The sequence below is a fragment of the Cynocephalus volans genome, chromosome 9 (genome assembly GCF_027409185.1).
Source record: "Cynocephalus volans isolate mCynVol1 chromosome 9, mCynVol1.pri, whole genome shotgun sequence".
Lineage (NCBI taxonomy): Eukaryota > Metazoa > Chordata > Mammalia > Dermoptera > Cynocephalidae > Cynocephalus > Cynocephalus volans.
In genome coordinates this window covers 6,229,217-6,256,890 of record NC_084468.1, presented here as the reverse complement: position 1 = coordinate 6,256,890, position 27,674 = coordinate 6,229,217, and the positions used below count along the sequence as shown (strand labels likewise).

The 27,674-nt window shown below is 46.2% G+C and overlaps 1 protein-coding gene across 1 annotated transcript in view; it reads right to left on the bottom strand.

Annotated features, from left to right (window-relative positions):
- EVC2 (EvC ciliary complex subunit 2) overlaps window positions 1-27,674 on the bottom strand; it is a 149,723-nt gene that overhangs the window by 107,644 nt on the left and 14,405 nt on the right. Inside the window, exons 4-7 of the mRNA XM_063108511.1 lie at window positions 25,138-25,194; window positions 21,910-22,096; window positions 19,307-19,416; window positions 14,476-14,529 (exon numbers count right to left, since the gene is read on the bottom strand). Coding sequence (XP_062964581.1) covers window positions 14,476-14,529; window positions 19,307-19,416; window positions 21,910-22,096; window positions 25,138-25,194 — 408 coding nt within the window. The remainder of the gene's footprint in view (window positions 1-14,475; window positions 14,530-19,306; window positions 19,417-21,909; window positions 22,097-25,137; window positions 25,195-27,674) is intronic.

The window sequence follows — 27,674 nt, the reverse complement described above, 5'->3', positions numbered from 1 at the left end:
GAGTCAATTTCAGTCCGACTGAGCTTTTTCTTCACTACCATCTCTATTGTCACAGCATTACTATTAATGAATAACTCTATTTCTACGGCACAGTATGATAGCTGTGCAGCAGACGCAGAAAGTAGCCACTCCTGATTAAATCAGAAAGAGAACTCTGGGAGCAATGACTTTAAGAAAAAAAAAATCAACTCCTTGCAACAGATAGTATTATTAAGGAAATAGGTATATGCCAGGAAGAAAAAAGTAAGGCAATGAGAAACCCCAGGAAAAAAACCAAAAAGTTACGTAAGGAAAATAACGGTCCAAATTGAAGCAAACTGAAAATGCCATGTGATTTTGAATAAACTGTAAAAAGGGAATGCATTAGAAATGTACTCCTTTCAGGAGCAGATATTTAATTACTTTATTCTGTGGTGAATAACATTTGCCTAATCATAATAATGATATTTTCTTTTTTCTTTTTAGTTTTTAGAATTCACCTATAAATAATCAGAAAGACTGAATTGCAATTATGTTAAGTTAAATAAGCCTGGCACAGAAAGAAATACAGTATGTCCTCACTCATAATGGGAGCTAAAAAGAAATAAAATAAAATAAAATAAACAAATTAATAAAAAAAGAAAGAAAGAAAGATACAACAGTCACAATAATTCACTGCACTTCCAAAAAGAGAGAACAAAACTGAGGCCAACAGAAGTGAGAAAGGAGGCAGGGTTTAGTGAGAAATTGGTAAAGGGCCACGAAAACATGATTATACTGTGTAATGCTGAATATACTAATTATTCTGATTTCAGTATCACATGTTATACACAAGTATTGATATTCAATATTGTACCCCACAGGTATGTACAATCAATTATATTTCAATAAAAGAAAAGGTGCAGGAAATAATACCAAGGCTTGCTCTGGAAAATACCGTAAATATTAAATAAGGTAATCCACTTAAAGTGTGGGGGGCAGGCAGGGAAGAGTAACTGTATTTCTTGAATCCCATTTCTTCCTTTTTCTTGGATACTTTTAAAAATATTTATGGTGAAGTATTCTCAGTATTTATTTATTCTCAAGTTAATGTGTTTAGAATAGACATTCTTATCTCACCTCTCAGAATGTTACTTTGCCCTCATTTTGATTGACATCTTGGCTGGGTACATAATTCATGGCCCACAATCACTTTCCCTCAGAATGCTGATGGTACCACTCCACTGTCTTATGACATAAATGTGCGCGATGACCTTTTAGAAGGAACTGATTTTGCTTTCTGGTACGTTTAAGTTTTTCCCCTTTCTCCTGAAGTTCTGAATGCCTAACCATTTAAAAGAAGATTTTAAATGAATTTTTAATGATACGAAAAAGACATATATCCTAATGTAACTTATTAGAACTTCCCAACTTCACAAAAATAAAAATAATATGCATGTGTAAACTGTGAAGAAAATCCTCCAAAATTTTGTTGAATGTGATACTTGATGAGGTTTTTCATCTTTATGTTTTTTTTTTCCTAAGATCTCTTCAATGAGCAATATTACTTATACAGCAGGAGACAAATAATAATACTAATGATTTTAAGGCAAGTTTGGTAGACAAGGAGATGGACCACCTAGGTCCTCCTTTGAAGAAGGACTTGGTGCCCAGCTGTGGACCATGTTGTCAGTAGACAGCCTCCAGCTTCAATATCTGAGTCTGCTGCAGAGAGCCAACTCACCTGTGGTCATGCCTTTCTGGGACAGCCCACCTCTGGTAGCAAAGCATGGCAGGGGCATAATGGCCAACCTTTCCAGCCTGACAAGAACCACTGTGACAGGCAACACTTGCTCCTAGCTCCCCAACAGGTTGGCTGAGGCTTTGTCAAACCAGATCACAACCTAAGTTCTTCCTTTTGCAGGGGATTGCTGATCGTGTCAGGGGTCCCCAAGACCACCTGCAGGTTTGATGATTCATTAACATGGCTCACAAGACTCAGCACATGGCCCTACTCTCAGCTATGAATTATTACAGTGAAAAGATGCAAAGTGAAATCTGAAAAGGGAAGAAATGATGGAGTAATGCCTAAGGAAAACCAGGCATGAGCTTCTAGAGTCCTCTCTCAGCAAAGTTACACAAGATGTGCTTAATTCCCCCAGAAGTGAGTTGTGACAACTCAAGTAAAATGCTTTCTAACAAGGAAGCTCATTAAGGACTCAATGTCCAGGGTTTTTATTAGGGGCTCATCTCTTGGGCGTCCTCTGTCTGGCATGTACCAAACTTCCAGACTCCCAGATGGACTACATTGCTTGTAAAAACAGTTCAGGCACAGTGAGCCCCTCTTTCGGGGACTGGTGGGAATCTGATTCCCAGATGCTATCCAACAACCAATATTGTAAGCAGGCCTTTCTGAGGATGTCAGCCTCAGGTCGGATATGTTAAGTCTTTTCCACACACTGGGAAGTATATTATACCCCAAACTCTGTCTCAGCACTTACTTCCAGAAAAGCCAACCTGTGACAAGTTGACTTCAAAATGCCTGCAGACCATTTTGGGAACAGAAAATGTACTGTTTAGGAGCTAGAAAAAGACAATTAACCTATTCCTCATTCCTGGAGCCACAATGCAGATTGTAGTCAAGGTTAAATTTTTCTGACAGACCAACAAGGCCAAACTGACCTTCTAGACTGTCAAGGCGAGGTCGGATAAAATACAGGAACTTTGGCCCAGATGTTTATTGGAACCTGCATCAAAGAGTGATGCTACACAGAACTTGCCTATGATGAATCAGCCTCTGTCCACAGAGGCTGTTATCAGAGATTGTTAGGGAACCCATTCTAACATCTTCCTGATCCTAAATTTTGAATTTTGATGAGCACCACAATGAAATTCATGTTCTCCATTTGTGCTGCAAATATCCCTCTGAGCCCTGAGCCCTGATTGTGTACCTACTGGACAAGAAAAAAAAAAGTTAATAAACTGGATAAATATGAATAGCATTGCATGGAGGTTAGATTAAAATACTGATAGGAGACAAAAAATTCTTTCTCTAAAGAGTTCAAAGGCATTGGAGATCAGGATCTGTCTTCAAGGTTTGCCCTCTGAAAGAAGACAACAATTTGTTTTTACAGTTTTAGGAAGAAGGAGGTGAAGGAAATTAATGATTTTGATCACCTATAGTATGCCGGTCTCTGGGTTAGGTTCATGTAGTGAGTTGAACTGTGTCCTCCAAAAAGATACATTGAAGTCCAAACCCCCAGTACCTGTGAATGTGACCTTATTTGGAAATTGGGTCTCTGTAGATGTAATCAAGTTAAGATGAGGTCATATTGGAGTAGGGTGAGTCCTAAATCCAATGACTGTATCTTTATAAGGAGAGAGAGATTTGGAGGCAAATGGAAACATACAGAGAAGATGGAGGTGATACTGGAATGATAAAGCTATAAGCCAAGGAATGCCAAGGATTCCCACAGTTACCAGAAGTTAGGAAGAGGCAAGGGAAGACGCTTCTATAAAATCTTCAGAAGGAACATGGCCCTGCCAACACCTTGAGTACCACCCAGATCATCCTTCAAGGGCCGACCCCGTGGCTCCCTCGGGTGAGTGTGGCACTGGTAGCGCCGAGGCCATGGGTTCGGATCCTATATAGGGATGGCCGGTGCGCTCATTGGCTGAGTGTGGTGCAGACCACACCATGCCGAGGGTTGCGATCCCCTTACCGGTCAAAAAAAAAAGAAAGACTTGGTGCCCAAACTTCCAGCCTTCAGGACTGTGAAAGAATAAATTCTGTTGCTTAAGGCAATAAGCTTGTGGGGATTTGTTATGGCAGCCTGAGGACACTAATACAGTGCATTACACACTTTATCTCATTCAATCTCCAGCAATCCTGTGGGGCATGTATAATCCCCACACTACTGATAGACAAATGGAGGTGCAAAGAGCTTAAATAATTAACCAAAGTCCATAGCTAAAACATGAGAGTTAGCTCTGCTGGACTCCAACATCTATATTCTCCCCACTAGATCACACTACTTACTGTCCAGGGGTCTGAGTGGTTTTCTAAAACATTTTTAGTTCCAGCCTCCCACACTATGGTGGAAGTTACTTACCTCATTGGTGAGAACTAGAAACAAAGAGTGGGACAGAACTGCATGTGGGCAGGGTCACTGTACTGTAAAAGGCAAGAACAGAACTGTCTCACCACACATGCTCTTTTCTCTTTTCTGAGTCTGCATCTTGAGATCTTAGTCTCCTTGGGCCAGATGCATGGCCAGGAGAATCTGGAGAGTGGAGGCATGTGGGGAGCTCAGCAGAGCAGGGCCTATCTCAGTGCAGCAGCACAGCTGCAGGAACACTGTGTCTAGGGAGAGAGAAAAGCCAGGGCCAGCTCTGCAGAACCTACCATCTTTTAGTCCTCTCTCATACAATTTCTACTCTCTGACAGCAAGTAATGAGCAAACCCAGGTAGAGCCTGCCTCCATGGGGCAAACCTGCCACTCATGATGCCTACTTCCTTCACTTTTCTGTGTTGCTAAACTATGCTAGGCCCTGCTCCCCTGTCCCGCCCAAAATGCCTCTACATTTCAACTTTCTTCCTCCATGAAGAGATCCAAAGAAGAGTAAGAGCTCAAGATGTGGCTTTATGGGAAGACGGAGGCTCCACATAATCACTGCCATCATCATCATCATCATCGTCCTCACAATTACCATCATCATCACCATCATCATCATCATCATCACCACCATCAGCATCATCAACACCATCATCACAATTATCAGTATCATCATCATTACTGTCAATTTCATCATCCCCATCCTCCTCCTCCTCATCACCACTATTGCCATCACCATCACCATCACCATCACCATCATCATCATCACCATCACCATCATCACCATCATCACCATTATCATCAACACCATCACCATCATCAGTATCATCATCATTACTGTCAATTTCATCATCCCCATCCTCCTCCTCCTCATCACCACTATCGCCATCGCCATCACCATCATCATCACCATCACCACCATCACCATCACCATCATCACCATCACCATCACCATCACCATCATCACCATCACCATCAACACCATCATCACCATCAACACCATCACCATCATCACCATCACCATCACCATCATCACCATCACCATCATCAACACCATCATCATCATCAGTATCATCATCATTACTGTCAACTTCATCATCACCATCCTCGTCCTCCTCCTCCTCATCATCACCACCATCATCACCATCATCCTCATCATCACCACTGTCACCATCATCATCATCACCATCATCACCATTACAACCATCAGCATCAACACCATCATCACCATCATCACCACCACCACCACCACCACCACCATCACCATCACCACCAGCATTACAACCATCACCATCAACACCATCACCATCATCAGTACCATCATCATCACTACTGCCAACTTCATCATCTCCATCATCATCATGATCACCATCATTGTAGCTAACATGTATTGAGCAGACACTAAGCATCAGTGATGGTCCTGAGTGCTTTACATGTACCAATCCATTTAATCCCCACAACAATACTGTGAGGTGTGCCCTATTTTATAAATTATAATGCCAATGTACAAATAAGTTAAATAAATGGCCCAAGGTCACAGAGGTAGTAAGTAATGGACCCAAGATTCACACCCAGCAATCTGGACTAGTAGCCTTCATGCTGCAGCTGCCTCTCTAGGATTCAGGCTCCAGCCTGGCCTTTCTGGCCTTTTACCAGGAGCCCTGCTTTGGGTCATCAAGGGCTTTTGCCCCGTCAACCTTTTCCCACCCTAAGTCTACAGCCCACCTTTTGGCAGTGAATGAGTAGCAGGGCAGGATTTGGGAATTTCTGAGTCTCTGGATAAAAGCCTTCATAATTCCTTCAAAAGTACACTTAACCAACATCTTTATTGAGCTTTTTCCACAGGCCAGGCCCTATTTCTATCTTTCAAACAACACTTTAAACTCAGAATTCTTACATCCATTTCACATGTGTTGAAACCAAGCTTTGTTATGATTCTGTTTTCCTGGATCTCCCTATTTAAGTGGTTACATCACAGTGGGCTGGCAGGTTTTGACCCAGTGTTTCGATGTGATGGTAAGCGTTCCTGATGTCTAGTTAACTCACTGATTTGAAGAGCTCTGTGCTGAGCACTGGAAGGACAAGGAGGAAGCAGACTCAGTCCCTGGTCCAAGCAGCTCATAATCCTGCAGAGGAATGGACAGGCAAGCAGACAGATGACACAGTGTGCCTGGGCTGAGGCAGGAAGCCTGGAGGATGAGGGGGCAAGGGGGCAGCCTCTATTCTAGATCAAAGGACCAAAGAAGGCTTTCCAAGAGGTGACCCCCATGGGCAGAAGAGAATGAGCCAGGCCAGGAGGAGGGACAGCCGGCAGAGAGAGCAGCAAGAGCAGGGCCTGCAGTTGGCAAGAGAAGCAGCCCAGGCCCCAAGGGCCTTTAAGAGCAGATTAGAGATTTGAAAATCATCCTAAGGGCATTAAGGGAATCACTGCAGGGTTTTAAGCCAGGAAGAAACATGGTCAGACCAATATTTTAGAAAGATAATCCAGGCTACTGTGTGCTTTCAGCCTGGAGGCCACGGCCAAAGGAAAAGCAATGGGGCATGGAACATGAAACATGCCACGGGAAGCAGCAGGACATGCTAGTGAAGACTAATGACTTCGGCCCTAGCTGGGGGTTCAGCTCCTGGATCCGCCCCTACCACCACTGTAGGGCCCTGGGCCTCCCCTCCCTAGGCTGCAGTTTTCTCATCTGTAAAATGAAGATAAAAATAGTGTCTGTGGTTCTTCAGTAAGTTAAAAATAGAATTATAATACAACCCAACAATCTCCCTCCTAAGTATATATCCAGAAGAATTGAAAACAGGTGTTCAAAGAAAAAACCTGTACCCAAATGTTCACAGCATCACTATTCACAATAGCCGAAAGGTAGGAAAAGCCCAAATGTCCTCATGAATAGGGAGACAAAATGCTGTACACCTGTACAAGGGAATATTATTCAGCCATAAACAGGAATGAAGTTCTGATTCATGCCACAGCATGGAGGAACATTGACAACATTATGCTAAATAGAAGAAGCCAGACATGAACGGTCACATACTGTGAGTCCATTTCCATGAAATTTCCAGAGTCAGCAAATTCACAGAGACAGAAAGTAGATTAGTGGCTGCCAGCAGCTGAGGGAGGGGGAGATGGGGAGCAACTGCTTAATGGGCACTGAGTCTCCTTTTGGAGTGAAGAGAATGTTCTGGAACGAGATAGTGGTGATGGTTGCACAACACTATAAATGTACTAGGTGTCAAAAACAGTAAATTTTATATAATGTGTCCCTTACCACACACACACAAATAGTGCCCACTTTGCAGGATTGTAGCACACAGAATCAGTAAACCTGAGCACTGCTGTTGTCAGGCAGGAGGGAAGGGCACGGATTAGAGGAGTATTTAGGAGACAGAATCAACGGGATGTAGTGACTGACCGGTGGAACAGATGCATAGGATTCCAAAGACAGGAGGAGCCCAAGATGTCCCTGAATGTCTTGCTTGGGAGGCTGGTGCTGGAGAGATCCACCGGTACAGTGATAAGTACTGCAGTCGAAGCATCTTAGACCACTAGAATCAGCCCCAAGTTAACCATACTTTTGAGATTTCCCCTAAAAATGCTGCAGCGAAATTCCACTGATAATCATTGTAAGCATAGATTCCAAAGAGCATATTTACCATAAACTTCATTGTCTTAGAATAAAGAAAAAGAGGTGGTTACCTTGGCTTCCCATCCCCCAGAGCCCTGGCTAACTTTCCCCCTTGTCTCTGGAAAAGAATCGCCTACTATCACCACTCCTTTAATCACACATGAGCTGGAGCAGACGCCTTTGATGAATTCTATCACTGCATTTACAAAGAGAGATGCTAGACAAAAAAGCCTTGAAAAAGGAAAGCTTCAAGTGCTTAGAATTCAACACTGAGTTACAAAAGCACAATGAAGAATTGTCTATAGAGTTTGGCTTCGATTATGCAATAAATATATTCATAAACTTGTGGAAAGCAAGAAGCTAACATGTTAGCAATGTTTCTCTCTGGTGGTGGGATCATGAGATAACTATTTAATTCTTACAACTGTATGTGAAAGAGGAAGGGGGACTTGTGGAGGGGATGTTTCCTCAAAATGTCCACAATGGCCATATATTAAATCCCACCCACCCACCCCCCAAAACACAGAAAAGTTTGAAGAAAACTGGAGACCATATAGAATGATTTCTCTGGAAGAGATTTTAGAAGTAATTTAGCTGAAATCCTTCACTTTGAGCTGAAGATCGAAGAAGCAGAGTGATCAGTGGCTTGCTGACCCTTGTCCCATAGCCTTTGAGGGGCATCCCTGAGGGCAAAGAGGATCTTGGCCTCTGAGCTGGCAATTCTGGATAGAGAGAGCTCAGAGGTAACCACACTCACCGATGGAGCTCTGCTAGTGGAACAATCTAGCAAATAAAGCTTGGATTAGAGAACGAGCTGCAGAACATGACTTCACACTGCAGCAATGTTGTCGAGCTTTAGGACAGCGGCCAGTTCCCAGAGCCTCTCGGGACCTGAGTTTCCTGCTCTACAATGAAGAAGTGGGACTAGGTAATCCTTAAAGTCTTTTCCAGGATAAAAATTCTGTTCTAATGTCAACAAAAGCGTATGAACTGCCATCCAGAGGAATAATCTCCAAGTCACAGAGTGACAAGGTTTAACAGATGTCGCAGTGCCATGTGAGTCCAGCAAAGGATGCAACCAGCTTGTCTGGGGGAGCCCAGGGAATCACAGAGGGGAGAAGTTGGCCAGCGTCGTATAAGACATTTAATTTTTATTGAATCATAATTGATTATACATATTTTGGGGGTTCAATGCTGACATATGTTGATCAAATCAATATTACTATCATATCTATTGTTACAAATAGTACTTATTCTTTATACCCCTTGACCAATCTCTCCCCATCCCCCTCTCCCTCCCCCCTCCCACCTCTAATAACCCTAGATTTCTTCTCTCCCTCTGAAAGGGTAATGGTTATTCTGTTGATTTGTTGCCTAGATGTTCTGTCCAATGCTGAGAGGTGTGTTCACGTCCCCCAAGATTATCGTAGAGCAGATGCTTCTTCTGTCACTCTGGAATGGGCTTTGTGGAGAGAGACATCCTCTTCTTTGGTCTCTGCTGGTGACTCTCCTTACTGCACTCCAGTAACTGGCAGACCACCTGCATGGTGGTTATGGAGTCTAGCCACTTTTGCAGCAGTAGTGGTTATTGTGGTGGCTGTGGTAGGTCACCCACATGGAGGTGATGTTTTTGGCATGCTCCTTGGTCCTGGTAGTGTGCCTGGTTGTGGGAGTGGGGTCCAGTCCCTGGATCCATGCCTCAGGTCCCTGGGGGGGGGGGCCCCCAAGGCACTGGCAGTGTGCCTGGGCCAGAACTAATTTTTTGTCCTTTCCTTACTTCTAAAATGGTCAAACTTCCTGTGGGGACCAGTACTTGAGCTCTGTGGTTCAGCTAAATTGCTGCTTTGCTGCTGATTCCCTAAGGAAGACTTTTTGTGCAGCTCAGGTTTTAATGGTTGACCTTATAGGTACTTCTAGCTCTCCAGAGACCCAGTACACCTGGGTTGTGTAGAAACTCTGATCTGGGCCTGAATCTTTTCATCAAACTGTACCTCATGCATTTTATATTCCTGACCAGTCTCCTCTGAGCGGTCCTCTGCTGATTGGGGTGCAGATCAGCTGTCCTTGCTGTGCCCCAGTGTTCCCCCAGTGGGCCCATCTCTACCGCTCATGCTGCAAACACTCCCCATGGGATGGGCCATGCACTGGTCCATTACAATGACTCACCGGCCTCTGAGTGGCTCCTTTTTTTCAGTTCTCGTGGCTCGTTGCTCCTATGTGGGCCCACCGGAACCCTATTAGTGGTCTTGCTGGTCTGGAGGCCACCAAGGCCCTCTTCTTCCCTGCCACCTCCAAGCAACTTCATCCAAAGGGCACAACTGTGGCTTTTGCCAGCTCCTGCTTCGTGCACTCAGCAGCTCCAGCCTGGAAGCAGTCAGGTCTCAAAATGGATGGAGCAGTTTTTCTTTCCCTCATCATGGTTTCTCCTGCCTTCATGCACTCCATAGGTCTCTCTTCCTCTTCCCCTCAGCTCTAGCAGCCCCAGCTTGGATACTGTTGCTTTTTTATAGTTGTAAATTGGTTGATTTGTGGGAGAGAGTGACGCTGGGGACTGTCTATCCTGCCATCTTGACTGGAATTCTGTAGGACATTTAGAAGTTGCTCAAACAACACTTAAGAAAAGAACACCACATGCAAAACCAGAGCAATGTGGGGACCCAGTGGCACAGGGAAAGGGTCAGCAAGGGCCAACTGTCCTAATGCTGAGTGGGGACCCCCTCAGGAACATAAAGCAGCAGGTTAGTGTTTTAAGGAAGGTCATTGCAGTGTGGACATTGGGCAGTCAGGGAGCAAGGCTGGAGGCAGGAAGGGACAGTTAGGGGACTGAGCAGTAATCCAAATAAGAGACACGAACTGAACTAGGGCAATGGCTAGGTTGCTTGCAAATGATGTGAAGAGAAGGTAGATGTGATCATACTTGATCACCTGCACAGCCTGGTCCCCTGAATTCAGCTCAAAACCATGATTTGCCAATGGTTACAGGCACCTCCACTGTGACTCCAGGGCACCTCATAAAACCTTGTATTGAGGAAATTCTCGTACTTTTGGTAGCTGTCTACTGAGGCATTCCTGCTCTTATGAATAGATGCTTTTTATGTATTAAGCACATTAATTTTTTGTCTCTTATGTACATCACAAACATTTCTCCAAGTTTCTCATTTATCTTTCTTTGTGCAGTTTTTAATGGTAAAGTTTACAACTACTTGTATGCTCAAATCCATGGTTTTCTTCAGATCATGTAATATTAGCCCATATCTACATTTCACAATTTATTTTATCTAATTAGATTTTAATTGGTTCAGGAATTTGCCTTTATATTTCTCTCGAATGATCCAGTCAGTTGCCCCCGCATTCATGTATGATGCATTCTTCTCTCAATGGTTTTAAACACTGTTTTATTATATACACGTACGTGTAGATACTCTCTTTTGTTCCATTGCATACTGCATTAATGTAGCTTCAGAATATTTTTAATATCCACTAGGGCAAATCTTTCCACTTTACTCTTCATTTTTAAAAACTTTTCATCTAGTTCCATAAGTGAATAAATATTTTCAGGTGAAACTTTGATTTGATCATATTCCTCCCAAAGTCCCATTAGAATTATCACTAAATTACACTCTACATGAATCTGGTTTAAAGGTCTCTGTCTTGGTTAGACCCAAGATCCTTGCAGCAGGATACAGTGGCCTGTCCCCCAGTGCCTGGCAGTGCCCAGCCCTTCCATGGTGCACGTGGTGAACAGGGGAAGCCGTAAGTGACGTCTGGTACAATCTGGTCTCAATGTCCAGCACAGTGTGACCTTTGTTTCCCTTTGGAAGAGACTCTACTCATTCAGGAGACAGAAGGGAAAGAAGACTCCATGAGGCAAAACAGGAGCAAGTTCTCGGGGCTTTGTTCTCCTTGCTTGACAGGTGTCAGTTCTGTTCTCAGGAAAGTAACAGAAAATTCAGGAGATGATGGGCAGCGTCCAAGTGTTGCAGAATCCCAACTCACACTGTGGATAACTTCATGTCTTACCCTGTGTTACTTTGCTTGACTGCCCTCGCCAGCCATTTCCTGTTATCACATCACACGTTCCAAGATGAGTACGTCATCTCCGTGGGTGCCCGTGTCAGCCCTGAGGGACACACACTGTGACTGGCAAGGGCCATGCTGCACCTCACGTGCATCTCACCCAGGAGATCCTGGCTTCTGTCCGACCAACCGTCAATACCTGCTTCACCTTGAAGTAGAATTTTCAGCTGGTTATTTTGGAATACCCCTTCCTATCTTTAACCAAATCTTACCATTAAGGCCCAAATGATTTCTTCCTCCTCCAGGAAGACTGCCAGTCTACCCAGCCCAAGGAGCTCTCTCTTTCTCTCCTCTCAGCATACACAGTACATACAACCTGTTTCAAGTCATAAACTCACAAATTCAGTCATAACTGTTGTAACTGCACATTGTTTAGTCTTACTTTTTTCACTTAATGTCTCAGTGCAAGGGTAAGGACCATGGGGCAATGGGCAATCTGAGTCCCCAGGCTGTCCCACACTCCACCACCCCCTGGAATCTTGCACTTACAGCACCTGTGTGGCCCCCGTGGGCATCTGAGCATGACACCCCAATACATAACATTCACTCAGGATTATCACCCAATACGTGGCAAAGCTGTGCTGTTTTTGTGAGTATGATAACGATACCAATGACAACAGCTGGTGTTTACTGAGCACTTACAAAATGCTGAGCACTGTACTGAGCGCTTTACACCTACTGATCCATTTACCTCAACCACCACCCTATGAGGGAGCACTCCTATTGCTCTCATCTTACAGCTGGGGAAACTGAGGTCCAGAGGTAACTACAGGCCCAAGGTCGCAATCAGTGGAAGGACAGGGATTCAAAGCCAGACCTTCTAGTTCAAGATCCTGCTGTGTCCATACCACCACCGCAGGGCCGCTGCATGCACACGCCTTGTCTCTCCACTCAATAGTGAGCTCGTGGTCCACAGCTTGGGGGCACCTGCTCCACTGCCAAGACCTGCACCCATGATCTGCATGCCAGGGGGCACCTAGTCCTGCTTCTCCAAAGGCAACATGTGGGCAAGAGACATTCCTGAGACCTGGACATGGCTCATCTCTGTCCGCATGAGAGGGCCTGGGGCAGGGACACAGGGCTCATAAATAATTGCCAAGTGAATGTCCTTTGCCTTTTGTTCAATCATACGGCAACGAGTTTCCTCCTCCACTGAGTGGCAATCATCCTCCCTGATGACGATCAGCTCAATCAAGGGGTATTTACCTGCTGAGTGCCACCTACACATAAGGCACAGTGGGGGACACGGATGAATCAGACATGGCCTCACTGCCAAGAGCTCACAGACCAGCCAGGAGGATGTTACCTGTGTACTGACTGCCCCATTAGACTGCCAGCTTGCTCATGCTGGCCTCACATGTTAATTCCACAACTTCTGTGCAGGACTTCAGCTCACTAGGAGGCAGTGTGGCCCAATGCTCAACACAGGGCTCTGGAGCCAAAGTGCCTGAGTTCAAAGGCTGCTTCTACCACTGATAGCCAGGCAGAGAAGAGTTAATATATCCAGCCCGGGCTGCAGTCCTCTGAAAGGCCCGCCTGCATGGATGGGCCTTGGCTGGTGTCAGGAAATGTGGATTAGGGGAGGGTTCCCACCACTCCCAGGTAACTGTGGCTCGCTGTCCTCAAACCTTCTATGCAAACAATGTGCCACGTGCTGAACACCTGCCATCCTCTGGGAGTCTGGAGTCTCGGTACATGCAGGCAGGGCACCCACGTGGATGGCCTCCATGAAAACCCTGGCACTGAGTCTCTAAGGAGCAACCAGTGGATAGCACTTCACACATGCTGTCACAACTCACTGCTGGGGAATTAAGCACGTCCTATGTGACTCTGCTGGGAGAGGATTCTGGGAGCTTGAGGCTGGTTTTCTCCAAACCTCTCCCCACTCACCTTTTCCCTTTGCTGATTTTGTTTGTGTCCTTAATGCTGTAATACATCACAGCCGCGAGCACAACTCTACGTAAGTCCTGCGAGTCATCCTAGAGAATCATCACACCCAGCGTGGTCTGGGGACTGTGACATTCTAGCTGTGCATCTTGGGCGAATTACCTGACCTTGGTGTGCCTCAGTTCCTCCATCTGTGAAATGGGGGTGATGTATCTATCTCACACGACTGTGGTGAAGATGATGTGATCCAGCACATGCAAACTGCTTAGAGTGCCTGGGCCGGTGGGTGCTTCAGAAATGTGACGTGTTGTCATATCGTGAATTAACGCAGGGTAACATGTGTGTGAGTGAATATGTGAGCTGTGAATGATCAAAATGACGATCAAAAGTGGAGAACTATTTCCTTCTGGAAATGGTGAACAGCAGAAGCAGGGAAAGTTGCCCATGGACTGAGTGTTGGGAAGATCTGGGAAGACAAAATGTCACCAGAACCTGGACGCTGGGGGCAGGTAGGTAGAGGCACAGTGACCAGCAGCACAGACAGGCAGTGGAGCCTCAGCCTGCCCTGCAGTGGCCGACCCGTCTTCTCCAGATGGAGGATCATCCAGGGAAATTAGCTGCACAGCTGTGGGCCACATGGGGACATCAAGAGACAGCACGAAGTCCCCAGCCTCAACACACATCTGGGGTGCCATGGCCAGCAGCCAACCCCTCCCCTAGGCTCTGCGGACAGGCAAGACACAGGCACAAAAGACACATGGGTCTGAGATAGGCGGGGTGGGAGTGTCAGGACATATGTTTTCTCTTACCGTTATCTTTTCTTCTGCTGTTATGGTGAAAAGGGCTTTTAGCTGTGTTCTGTTCTAGAAGAGGGAAAAAGAAAATGCGTTAGTCAACAGTCTTTGGAGTCTGGTACCTGAGGTAATGTTCGGCATTACTTCCAACCCGCCATGCCTGGACTATAATCGGCCCCTGCTGTTGGGGGCATTAGAGCTTGTGGAGGTCTTCAAGTCCCTTCAGGGGGAAAGGTCAGTGGAATTATGATCCCACCTTCTCTAACAAAGGCTTGTGTGAAGTCCAAATACCACTTTCCCTAAGAGCCAAGAAAAGTCATGGCGGCATGCCCTTGTGAAATGCTTGGGTTGGCGTCAAGCCAGCTGGGGTTGAGCGCAGACTCCATAGCTTGCTGGTGTGTGACCGGGAGCTGGTGTCTCCCACTCTTGGAGCATCTGCTGCCTTCACAAAAGGTGGATAGAATTCTGAGCTCTGACCTCTCACCAAACCCTGACTCCCTACAGTCTACTGCTAAGGCCTACTAATATTCCTCTGCTGAGAAAACACAGAAAATGGAAAAATGAAGGGTGACCTCCCCAACTGCATGGTGTCTGAGGAGACCTGCCGTGAGAATGTGCTTCCTCCTGGGGATAGAGGCAGAACATCTTACAACAGAAGGACAGTGTAGGGTCATGGTTAGAGCCAGTCTGCCTGGGTTCATATGTGGCTACGTCACTCACCAGGAGTCTGACCTGGGGCCAGGTATGAACGTGTGTCTCAGTTTTCTCATCTGTAAAATGGAAATCATATTCAACTCATAAGGTTGCTGTGAGGATTAGTTACTACAGAACCTAGAAGAGTGCCTGGCTCATGGGGAGTGCTACAAAGTGTCACTGCAATTGGTGGTAGCAGGAGCAGCATCGTAAGCATCACTGCACATAACCTGGCCTTGGGACTTGCAGCATGGCATCCAGTGAGCTGAGCAATCCCTGTGCAATTCCCTAACCTCAGCTATGGCTTCCCCAAAGTAGAAAATTCCCTGGCCACACCCTCCTTTTGTTACAGCAGTAACGCTGGGGAGCACTGGGGCGTCCCAAACCGTCACAGGACTGCAGGGCAGCCTCAAGGAGGCTTCAAAGGAAGTCTAAATAAGCCCCCTTTTTAGAAGGGATATTGAAAAAATTTTAAATATGAGCCTTTAAGAGGACATAACTGTGAAGCAGTCCCTCAGCCCTTTCTTGTTTTGAGCTGCTTCTGCTCTGAAATATTTGTGGTGCCCTATGAGTTTCAGGTCTCCTGAGCTGGACGCTGGAGGCCAAATTCAGGGGCGACATTCATCATGTTTTGCTGTGCTCTTCCCTTCTCTGGGATCCTCCCTCCTGTGTTTTCTGACACCCAAGGTCTAAGCAGATAGGAGTGTAAAGTGTGCATGGAGCTTGTCTTCAATGCTTTGCAAAACATAAATCCTCACCCCCGCATTACCACAAAAACAGCAAAGCACGAGGAATGTTTTAGACCCTAGCATGACGTCAGAATACACGGAGCAAGTGGGGTACGGTGATAGTTTTATACGGTGGGCATAAAGTTTACATAACGTATTGTAAAGAACTTGAGATAACTGTTCCAGCCTTTTCCCTCTTGACCTGACTTCGTCTAGGTCCTGTCTCATCCATTACATATAGATTAGGTAGCCGTGTGTGTGTGTGTGTGTGTGTGTGTGTGTGTGTGTGTGTGTGTGTGTCTGTGTGTGTGTCTGTGTGTGTGTGTGCGCACGCACGTGTGTGTGTTTCCAGACCCAAATGCAATGCACTTCCGACAGTACCTCTCCCTTGCTATGATGATGACACGTACCTGGCACAGAGTAGGCTCTTCATTGGTTATAACTATTTTCACTGCCTCCTCCACACTCTCCTACAATTCTAAAATGGCAGAACTAGAAGAGATTTGGGAGAAGTCTTCCCACTCCTCTACTTCTCAAGTGGGGAAACTGAGGCCCAGAGAAGTTGCACAGCTTCTGAAAATGCACCGAGGGCAGTGGTCCCAGCCTCTGAGCCATCAGGCATCGTCTCCCTTCTACCTTGAAGGACCTCGTCCCATGAGCACACTGCGTCTTTAAACAATTCCTGTGTTTTCCCACTTGTAGGTAAGGCCTTTTAGGACTGACACTCAAGCATAGAAAACCAGTGTTCTCATGTGCAGCTGACATACATCTCACTCAGCCTGCGGGTATGATCACTTTCAGCCCCTAATACACCATGACCTTCTTTCCTTCATTTACGAAAGCCCAGGTGTCACCCAAAGGGACTTCCAAGTCCATCTGGATGAAACGGTTGAGCACGAGGCGCAGCAGCCCTTTGCCAGCTTTTGGAGCTCATTCCCTCAGCAAACACTGGCTGAGCGCCTTCTACAAGTGGTTTCTTTGGCGGGGTCTGGGTGAGGGGGACACTGACGGTCTGACAGGGCAGGCAGGAGCTTAGAACTCAAGCCGATGAAGCTTGCAACTCTGGAATCTTCAGGCAGTGAGCTGGGCCCTGCCTTATGTTCATGGAACTGCCCAGAGAGTTTTGAAGGCTTGGGAAGGGCAGGAAACTGCCAGCCATTGTAGACATACATCGTTTTCTTTACCCCACAAAAGACCGGAGACATGGACAAAATGATATTTTCAGAAATTAGAAACCACAGGCTCAGAGAAGTTAAAAAAAAAAACTTACCCAAGATTGATTAGTTCATTAACATGTTCATTCATTCATTCAACAAAGTCGAGGGTACTTCAAAAAGTTCATGGAAAAGTACAATTAAAAGATAATACAAATTTTTCCTTGAACTTTTTAAAGGCCCGCTCCTCCCCATAGTGCCTGAGCACCTATTATGTGCAGGACTCTCTTTTTGGCACTAGGGACACAGCTGTGAATAGGACAGATGAGGTCCCTTTCTCATGGGCTGACATCAGAGTCAGGGAGGAGGGGGCTACTGGGAGGGTAGAGTCAATATCACAAAGAGACAAGGAACCAAGCAAAGTAACAGACAGGACCATGTCAGGACGTGGCAGAGCCAGGAAGGTCACCCCACAGCACACAGGGGGGCCAAGCTCTGACCCCACACCTCCTGCTGCCCCAGCCAGCCCTGCCGAGGCACACGGGAGCTGTGAGGTTTCACAGCTGCCCAGCCAGAGCTCTCGATGCTCCTGCCTGAGAAGATGGAAGCTTCGGTTTCATTTTATTCTGAGTTTCTGGATTGGTTTCTGGCTCTTGCCTTACCTTAAATTTTGATCTTAACTTAACTTGGTTTTCTGTCCTCTGAAATTGTTGATGGTATTTCTTCTGGGCCATTTCATCTCTATTTTTATCTTTCTTTGTCCTCTGTTTTTTCATTTTGCACTTAATTATTTCCTGAGAGATCTGTCTTTTCCAACACTTTTATACAGTTTTCTTGTATTTGGTCTTTATCTTTTCAGCATCTTTCATTTTATCTAATTTTATCTAGGTTTTTTTTTTTTCTTATTGCAGCTGAAATGTCACATAAGCCCTGCAGCCTTGGGAGACAAAGGGGCCCCCAGAGAGGAGCCAGAGGCTGCAGGGTCCAATTTTGTTTCTGTTAATTTGACCTGGAACAGTCACAGTCACGCTCTAAGCCACATTTTCCATGTCTGTGAAAAGGGATTTTCTCCAGGGGCTGAAGTCATAATAAAATGACAAAAGGAACCAGAGCATTGTGACCTCCTTGAGGATGAGGACAAGATCTCCTCCAGCCTGTCCCTTGGGTGTGCAGTGCCTGCCTCCCCATGACATGCAGCCAACCAGCAAGCACTGCACACATGTGGATTCACAAAAGGTAAGTGAGAACTGAAAAGACTAGTAGTAATGGTGCTGTGGGCTGAATTGTGTCCCCCAAAATCCACATGTTGAAGTCCTCGCACCCAGGATCTCAGAATGTGACTGTATGTAGAGACAGGGCCTTTAAAGAGGTGATTAAGGTAAAATGAGGTCGTATGGATGGGCCCTAATCCAATCTGACTGCTGTCCTTATAAATAAAGGAGACTAGGACACAGACACACAGAGACCATGTGAAGACACAGGGAGAAGACAGGCATCGACGAGTCAAGGAGAGAGGCCTCAGACTGAAACCAACCCTGCTGACACCTCAATCTTGGACTTCTGGACTACAGGACTATGAGAAAAAAGAACTCTGTTGTTTTAAGCCCCCTAGTCTGTAGTACTTTGTCATGTCAGCCCCAGCAATCTATAGCAGTCCCCACTTATCTGTAGGGGGTTACATTCCAAGAGCTGCAGTGGCTGCCTGACATCAAACCCTGTATATACTATGTTTTCTCCTACACGTACATACCTATGATAAAGCTGAATTTAGAAATTAGACACAATAAGAGATTAACAACAATAACTAATAATAAAATAGAACAAGTACAATAATGTAATAAAAGTTATATGAATGTAGTGTCTTATCTCTATATTTTATTTTATAAAATATAAAAATATTTTATAGTACTGTGCCATAGGTGACTGAAACCCTCTAAAGTGAAACCACGGATAAGGGGGGACCACTGTAATAGCCACAGTAACGACTGGTTAACTGCTTACAATGTGCAAGGCAGTGATGAAGTTAACAAGTATTACCCTTATGATAACCCCATGTGAGGCCCAGAGGGTTAGTTAACTTACTCTAGGTCACAGGAGCATTCCCAACAGAGTCAGGTTCATGGCAGTGTGTGTCGCACTTCAAGGCCAAGCCCTTATTCGGGATGAATGCATGAAGGAAGGAGCTAACAGACCTTGCACCGAGTGTCAGTGTTTCTCAAACAACATCACAGGGCAGTGACAAGAGAGAAATCGGAGTAGCAATGGAAATACCGGTGAGGAGCTCTGGAAGGTGAGCTGGGCAGGCAGTGTCAGGCTCTCCCGGTTCCCGACTGCTCCAGGCTGCAGCGCGGCTGTGTAGCTCACGGTGTAGGCATCTCCCACTGCACGGAGAGGGGAGGAGCACATGCACGTCAAGGCCTTGACCATGTCCCCACCCCACTCACCCGGGATGCAGCTCTGAGCACAGTGACACCTGTGGCACTGGAGCCCTGGGGTCCCACATACCTGCTAGTGGGGGTTCTGGGCCAGGTGAATTGGGGAGAATAAAGCTGGTTATGCCTGCTCCTGACTCCCACTCCTGCTGTTTCCTTCCACGAGCTGGGGCGCCCTCCCTGCACCAGGGCTGGCCACCAGGGTCCCTGTAGCCCCCCCATCTGGTTGGCAAGTTTGGGCGTGCATCACCACTCAGCCGGTCCTGCTCATGAGAGTGGGCTCCCAGCAGCACACAGGACCACTGGCTCCTCTGGGACCGGGACCCTGGGTGACAAAGCCCGTCCTACTCTGCCAGCTGCTGTGCTCACCTAAGCTTGTTCAATTCTGCCTTCATCCGTAGCAGGGGTTACATTTTAGCCCTAACATGCTACAATGTGCTTCATTGCTCAATTGCTGGAGACCTCAAAGGTGATGAAGATAAGAGGATGGCAATAATGGGGAAGGTAATCACAGACCTCCTCCGGGCACAGGGATTATATCACCACCCAAGCATCTGCATACATTAACCCAGCTGATCCCCAAATACTGCCCACAGGTGGGGAACATGTTATTTCCTGCAATACACAGAAGAAAAAACTCCAACTACGATAGGTTGGCTTGCTTGGGATCACCTCGTTCATAAGTAGGAAGTCCCCTAACCTTCTTGGTCCTGTCATCTTTTCTCTACATGGCACTGGCTCCGATAAAAGTAGAGCATCAGAAAAACCAAACAAAAACTCCAAAACTTAAAATTGTAAAATAAAAAGTAAAGCGCCAAAGAACAATAATGTCAGAGTGCCAATGAACTGGGATCTGATAGGTCACTTGATTTGATAGTTGGCTGCTTATTCTTTGGGGAAAAAGTCACCTATGCCCTAAGTTGATAATCAATGTCACGTCTCTTGGCATAGAAGTGAATTCACAGGTAAATATGCTTCCGACAATGTCCTCGGGGAATGAAGTGGGAGAAGAGTGTCAAATTGGGTCCCACAGGAGAGTGAGCTATGAAAGGCCACTGGGGAACTGATGAGAGAGGCAGGCGGGGCAGGCCCATGGGCTGGGGAGGGCTGGTGGGGGGACTGAAGGCAGACACCCTCCCTTTGCCCAGCAGAGCCAGTCATGTGACCTCATCAATTCCATCTCTACAACGACTGTACAAGGCACTGCCATACACACATGACATCTGAAGATCTGAGAAGTTCGAACTTCCCAGAGGCCATGCAGCTGCTAAGTAGCCGGGCTAGGAGCCAAGCCCAGGGCTGTTAGAGGCTGAGTCTGCTCACAGCCCCACGTTCCATTCTCTGAACACCAGCTTAAGAATTGGGGGGTTGTTTTTATATCATTGAAGGAAGGAAAATGCTGAAGGCTGCTTAGCTGGGACATACCAACAATTTTTATGACATCACTTAAACCCGAACCCGCAAAGAGAATCCACATTTGTGGCCTAGCTTCACCAGTAGCTTCTGTCAATAGTACTGTGTTAAGAAGGATTCTGAGGCCTCATCTAGGCTCAGAGGGAAAGAGGGGCATGACCGATGGGCAATGTGGGTGTGAGTCAGCAAGCATAGAGGTCATTGAGTCGCTGTGAAAAGCACCGCAGTGTAGTAGTTACCAGGGTGGGGGGACCAGACTGCCCGAGCTTGAATCTCAGCCCGGGACTGCCAGCCCTATGGCCTTGGGCAAGTTTCTCAGCCACTTCAGTCTCAGTCTCTTTTTCTATAAACGAGGTACCTACTAAGAATAAAAGAAGTCTCCACCCTTCTAGGGAAACTGACAGTTCTGAAGTCATGGTAACAACTGAATCTCAGAATTGGCTTTAAACTTGCTTAATTAACCAATGACAGCTCACCTCAGGAAACACACTTCTAAAAGCCAACCAGTGATGGTGGCACACTGTGCAAGCCAGCCAGTCGGCAGTGGGGTTACCCCAGAGAACACGCTTGAACACGCCTGAACACACGTGAACATCTCATGAACATGCTTCTGCAGCTGACGCCAACCTACTCCCACCTCACCCAGCACAAGCCAAAATGAACTCTTCATTGTACTGAGTGATGGTAATTTGGGTCATCTGGGTGATCAGTATACTGGGGTTCACTCAACTTCATGTATGTTTAAAATTTTCCATAATAAAAATTGAACACATGTATTTTTTTAAAAAATACCATTCTTTCCTCAAATCCCACCTCTCTCTAATGTAAGTCAGAAATTAAGCTTTTGGTTGCAGAGACTGAGTGGTGGTCTCTTCCTCTGATGCCCTGCCAGGAAGGTCTGCTGTGAGGATTAACTGTGTGGGCACAGGTGATGTGACTAAGAACAGCCCGAGGCACGGCACGTTGACCTCTACGCATCTGTAATTTCCATCCTTCGCCATCCCTGACTTAGGGATGTCCTGCTATTACCTGGCAGAAACTGCTTTCTGAACACCTGGAATCCTTCTGAGGTCTTATTTCCAATTGACTCCCTAATGCTGAGGCCAGTGATGTTGTCCAGCAGGAGCAGGTCCAAGAGGGTGGCCGACAAGGGTGTCCTGGTGTTGTTCACCAGCAGCTGCACGTGCACTGTCTGCGATTCGCTCTGCCCAAACACCTGGGACGGGAGGAGATGAGATGAGAGCAGATTTGCTGACAGGTCCAGCTTCCTGAAACGATGCCCAAACCTGGCCTGTCCACATTAGGTTTCCAGGAAGGACTGCGGTATCATAGAAGCTCTGAGAACTTCTCAGCATCTATCTGATTTCAAAGGCCCTGGGAGGGCTTTGCCCGCACTTGCCAAGCTGTTGCTCGGAGACAGTTTTAGAGAAGCTGGGACCCTGAAATGCAGTGAAATCATTCCTGCAGAGAATCTTAGAGGAGAAATGTCCAAGTGCAGAGCCCTAATCAGGTTGGGGAAATTGTGACAACCAGTGTTACCAAGGAAAGCAAACCATAGCTCTTTCATACTTAGCTATTTTGAAGTTAAAGCCCCAGCCCCAGAGCCCTTCCCAGAGTCTCTGATGGCCATTTTATTAGGTCTTATGAGAACCCTTTCGGCCACTCCCCATCATGGCTCTGGCTACCCTTCTCTTCCACCTTCTCCTTCCCACCGGCGCCACAATACCTTCCTGCCGGCGTGAATCACACGCCAGTCAGCACAGGCTCCCTGCTCCTGGCCCCTTAGCAACACAATCCATCCGATCCCCGAACGCCCCCTGTCCTCAGCAAACCTATCAGCTCTCTTCTAACCCTATAAAAGCAGATGTGCCCGCTGAATTAAAAACCTTCTCCGGCGAGCTGCCTTGCGTTTGTGTCTCATCCTTTAACTGGCGCTGAATTTTATTCCTTTCACATTTGATCTCCAGGAATGACCTGAGCTGGTCACCTGCCTCCTGGCTGGTCTGTGCCATCCAGGTTCTTCCTGTCCACGTGTTTGAGTGACTCTGCTGTTAGAAGCCATCCAGTGGCCCATGCAGCAAGCTCACCTCCAGGACTCTGCCACCTTGTCCCACTCCCCTCCCTCAAACCTTATCTCCCACCACTCCCACACCCCACTTTCCCCAGAGCTACTGAAACAGATGCAGAAGCCACAGAAAAGAGAAGGAAGCGATCTATGTTCCAAAATGAGTGAGCTCCAGAATATAAGTGGAAAAAAAAGCAAGCTTCGGAACTGTGTATAGTACACTGCAACCTATGTAAAAAGGGGGGGGAAGGAAGGTATACGTACATATACATGCATGTACACACACACAGACTTGTGGAGGGTTAGAAATCTTGATTCTCGTTTGATTTTAGAATAGGGTTTTTAGGTAAATGCATGTATGGGGCAAAAGCCCTCTGGTAGGAGACCACAGTCTACAGATAGCATGGCAAAAGCCCATTTAATCAATTCTAATTAAATAATGTTGATTCTCATTTGATTTTTAAAATAGGGTTTTTAGGCAAATACATATATGGGGCAAAAGCCCCCGGGTAGGAGGCCACAGCCTACAGCCAGGGGGCGACAGCCCATCTAATCACTACTTAGGTATGGGATTGCATGCTTTAATGATTTTCGAGCTTACAGGTGGTTGTCATATGGATCCTGATAAGAGAGTTTAAGAATTGCTGTAGGGCAAGATGTGAAAAAAATGTTTGCTAGGGGCAAGCTGTCTGTTGGTGGAAACTTTAGAAATAATTATACATAGATTTTATCATAAGAATGTAACTTTTGCTTAAGGAGAGGTTATACTTTAGATAATAAGCCAGTTTGACCAACTTAGCTTTTCACTAATTGTACTTTGGGATGTCACATTGTTAACTTTACTGATGTCACTAGTTTCCATGGTTAAGCTATACTTAGCCATAGATAACTTTTGTAACACTGCCCATGTCCTTGTGTCCTTTTGTAATGATTGAATCAACTGAATTTTCTTGTAAAACTTCCTTGATTTTACAATAAAAAACTGAAGCTAACTTTGAATCAGGGCTGCACCCAGTTTCTCCTTCTAATAGAGGAGTTGCTGGGGTGCAGCCCCTTGGGCGTCTCATCGCATTCATGCTGCTTTGAGTAATCCTTTTTTGCATCTCCATTACACAGAGAGAAGTGTAACATACACTTATGCTCATAATTGCATGCATATGGCAGAAAATGTCTTTAGAAGGATTTATGAGAAACTGGTAACACTGATTGCATCCAGGAAGGCAAACTAGGTAGCTGAGGGCCTGTGATAAAATGGGGGTGGTGCAGGAAATGGTTAACTCAACAGGCGTGGGCTGTCCAAACCCTGCACGTTTCAAAGAAAGGACTGGCCTTTGACCAGCTCCTGAGAGGTAACCTCTAAGACCTGTGGAATATCCTGCCTAATAAGAGTGTTCTTGTATACCTGGGGCCTGGAATCGCACCAGATTGTTAATTTGTGCTAAGTTGTTTGGGATAGGTGCCTTGGCCACCCTCTATTGACATGACCTCTGCAGGGGCTGGAGAATGAGTAAATGAGGTTAGTCTCATGGGACCTCCATGCCTGCACGACCGAGCCCTAGGCTCGAGTGAGCTTCCCTGTTGACGATATTCCATATGTGTTGTCACACAACGTTGCTGGGAGAATTAAGCACTGTCTACATGACTCTACATAGAGAGGACAGCTGGGAGATCATGCCCAGTCTCCCCTGGGCTCCACCATGCCCGCCTTTTCCCTCTGCTGACTTTAATCGGTATCATTTCACTGAAATAAACTGTACCTATGAGTACAATGCCTTATCTGAGTTCGGTGAGTCCTTCTAGCAAATCACTGAACCCGAGGGTGGTATGGGAACCCCTGACACAAGCATAATCTGAATAACCATGTCGTGGGATTAGTGAGATAAAAGACCCAAAGAACATTAAACAAATTTTTAAAACCATCAGGTACCATATTAATATTTATAATTTGAAAGAAAACATATCATGCTTTCTTTCCCATTTTAAATGATCACTGTGGATTTGTATTAACAGTAATTTGTTATTAAAAAAAAAAAACTCCACCCTAGTGTTGCCAGATGTCAGATCCCTCATCGTTTACTTCCTCACTCCTGCATCCAGACGTGGGTTTGCAAGTTCTTAAATACATGACTAACATGATTTGGGCAAAACCCAATTATTTTCTCTTCAAGTATAAGCCACCTATGGAGACTTACCAGTGCACATTTCTGGAAAATTACTCCATTTTCAGAACTTCGTAAAATATCTCCATACTACAATAAAATACAGAAATTATCAGAAAATGAAAAATATTTCATGCTACACATATTTAACAAAAGTACAAGATGACAAACTTTTTAAAAGAAGGTAGAAGGACCACTTCTTCTGATCCCTGTCTTAAGTAATCTTGAAGATTTTTTTTTCTAAAAGCGCATTAAAGGATTGGGAATCAACACCTATGTGGAAAGAAGAATGTGGATGTGAGGTTACACTGTAGCTTACTCCTGGTCTGAGTACACGTGAAGGACATTTGTAGTCACAAGGACTCAGCAAACCAGGGCTGACACATGTGCAGGAGGAAGGCAAGTGGAACTATGTATGAAAGCATCACTTAATCACAGGAACACGCACCGTGTGCCTCCCGACTGTGGGCTGATGCAGTATACCAGCCACCCCACGGTGGGACTGAGTGACACAAACAGCAGTGTGCGGGGGTGGCCTTCCGTGAGCTGCTTCCATCCCAACACAGAGAATCCACCCAGGGTTGGCTGCCTCCAGCCCTGCAAAAGCTTCCACGGAGAGGTACCAAAGGAAAGCCAGGGCGCACCCATCCAGCGCAAGCCTCCTGCTGCTCTGGACACCAGGTTTCAGTTCACCTCAAAATCACAGGCTACATCTGCTCATTTCCACCCCTGCCATCCTCCTCGTCCCCAGACCCTGGACCCCACGGCATTAATAACGCATCCTTTAGACCAGACTGGCCCCTTACCTCGTTGAGAAAGCCTTCCCTGGCTCCCCTCGCTGGGTTGGCCATGCCTCCCTGGCTCTCTGTCTTGCCCACCTGTCCCCAGCAGTGGAACGAGCTGCATTCTGAGTCACAGGCTATCGCAGCATTCAGTGATCGTAATAATCATAACAAGGGCTGTCATTTACCAAGTGCCAGCCACTGTACCGTCACTTTACCTACGTGAATTCTACTTCTCCCATTTTGCATATGAGGAAACTAAGGCTCAGAAAGGTGTATGCACTTGCCCAAGGTCACACAGGCAGGAGGTGTGGGGCTCTACACAGGCCTGTGTGACTCCAAATCCTATGGCCTTTCCACAACCCACATCCCCTCTCCACAACATAAACCTCCCATGGTGCAGAAAATGAACAAGATGCAGAAAGGGGATGTGATTTTTCAGAGAATGCACTGACGCCTCACGGCAGCAAGAGCCTGCCCCAGGCCTCTGACCAGCTGAGCTTTCTGTCCATCAGATCTACTCCAATGCCTCTGTGATGGGCCAGGGCCCTCAAGCAGGGACCTGGCTCTCTATTCTTCTGATCCTCATGAAAAGATTTCTATTATCTTTACTTTCTGTTTTTCCAGGAATTTTTTATGGTGCCCTCACACAGGATCCTGTGAACACTAATTGATGAATACAGTTTGTCAAGCAGATAAATGCAGGAGGGGTGACTGAGCACAGACAGGGCTGCGGTGTGAGGTGACAAACTACCCATTACTCCAAAGGACTGGAAAGAACCACAGTGACCAATGTCATGCGTTGAATGGTGGCCCCCAAAAGGATGTGTCCATGTCTTGACCCCCAGAACCTGTGAATGTGACCTTGTTTGGAAAGGGATCTTGGAGATATTAGTAAGCTAAGGACGTCAGGGTCATCCTCGATTATCCGAGTGGGCCCTACATCTAATGACAGGTGTGCTTATAAGTGACACACAGAGGAGAAGACAGACACAGAGGAGGAGGTCAAGTGCAGACGGAGGCAGGGACCGGAGTGACACGGCCACAGCCAAGCAATGCTTGGAGCTGCCGGAAGCTGGAAGAGGTAGGAAGGGTCCTCCCCCAGGGCCTGCAGAGGGAGCTTGCTGTGGCCAACACCTTGACTTCAGACTTCTGGCCTCCAGAACAGCGAGAGAATTCCTGTGGTTTAACGCCACCAGTTTGTGGTAACTTGTTACGGCAGCCCAAGCAACTAATATAACCACTTAGCGGGTGACCGAGAAGGGGCTCATCACCGTGGTAGCCCATTGGTTAAGCTCTGTGGCTCCCACACCATTAGGCATCACATTGAAGGACAGTCCTATGTGGAGCCAACACACAAAGCAGGATGTAAACAACAGCCAGAGAACAGAGGAGTGTAAGAGCAGGGCTTCAGATTTGGGCTCTGCCACTTCTGCCTGTGGGACCTGGTGCAAGTTTCTCAACCTCTCTAATCCTCAACTTCCCGTCTATAACATGGGAATAAAAGTACTACCCCATTAAGAAACTTACAATGAGGCTCAAGTGAGATTATGGATATAAATTGCTAAGTCCAGTGCCTGGCACGTAGTAAATATTTGTAAATGCTCACTGCTACTGTGAGAGTGAATCGGTCTGGTTAAAGCAGGGCCCAAGCTCAGCACCAGCTGAGGCATCCGAATGCTCCGATTCAAGGCTCGTACTTATCTAAACACTAAAAATGTTGTGCAGCAGAAATAGCACTTTGGAAAGATAAATGGATGTGCTCCCCAATGACAACTACATGAAAGA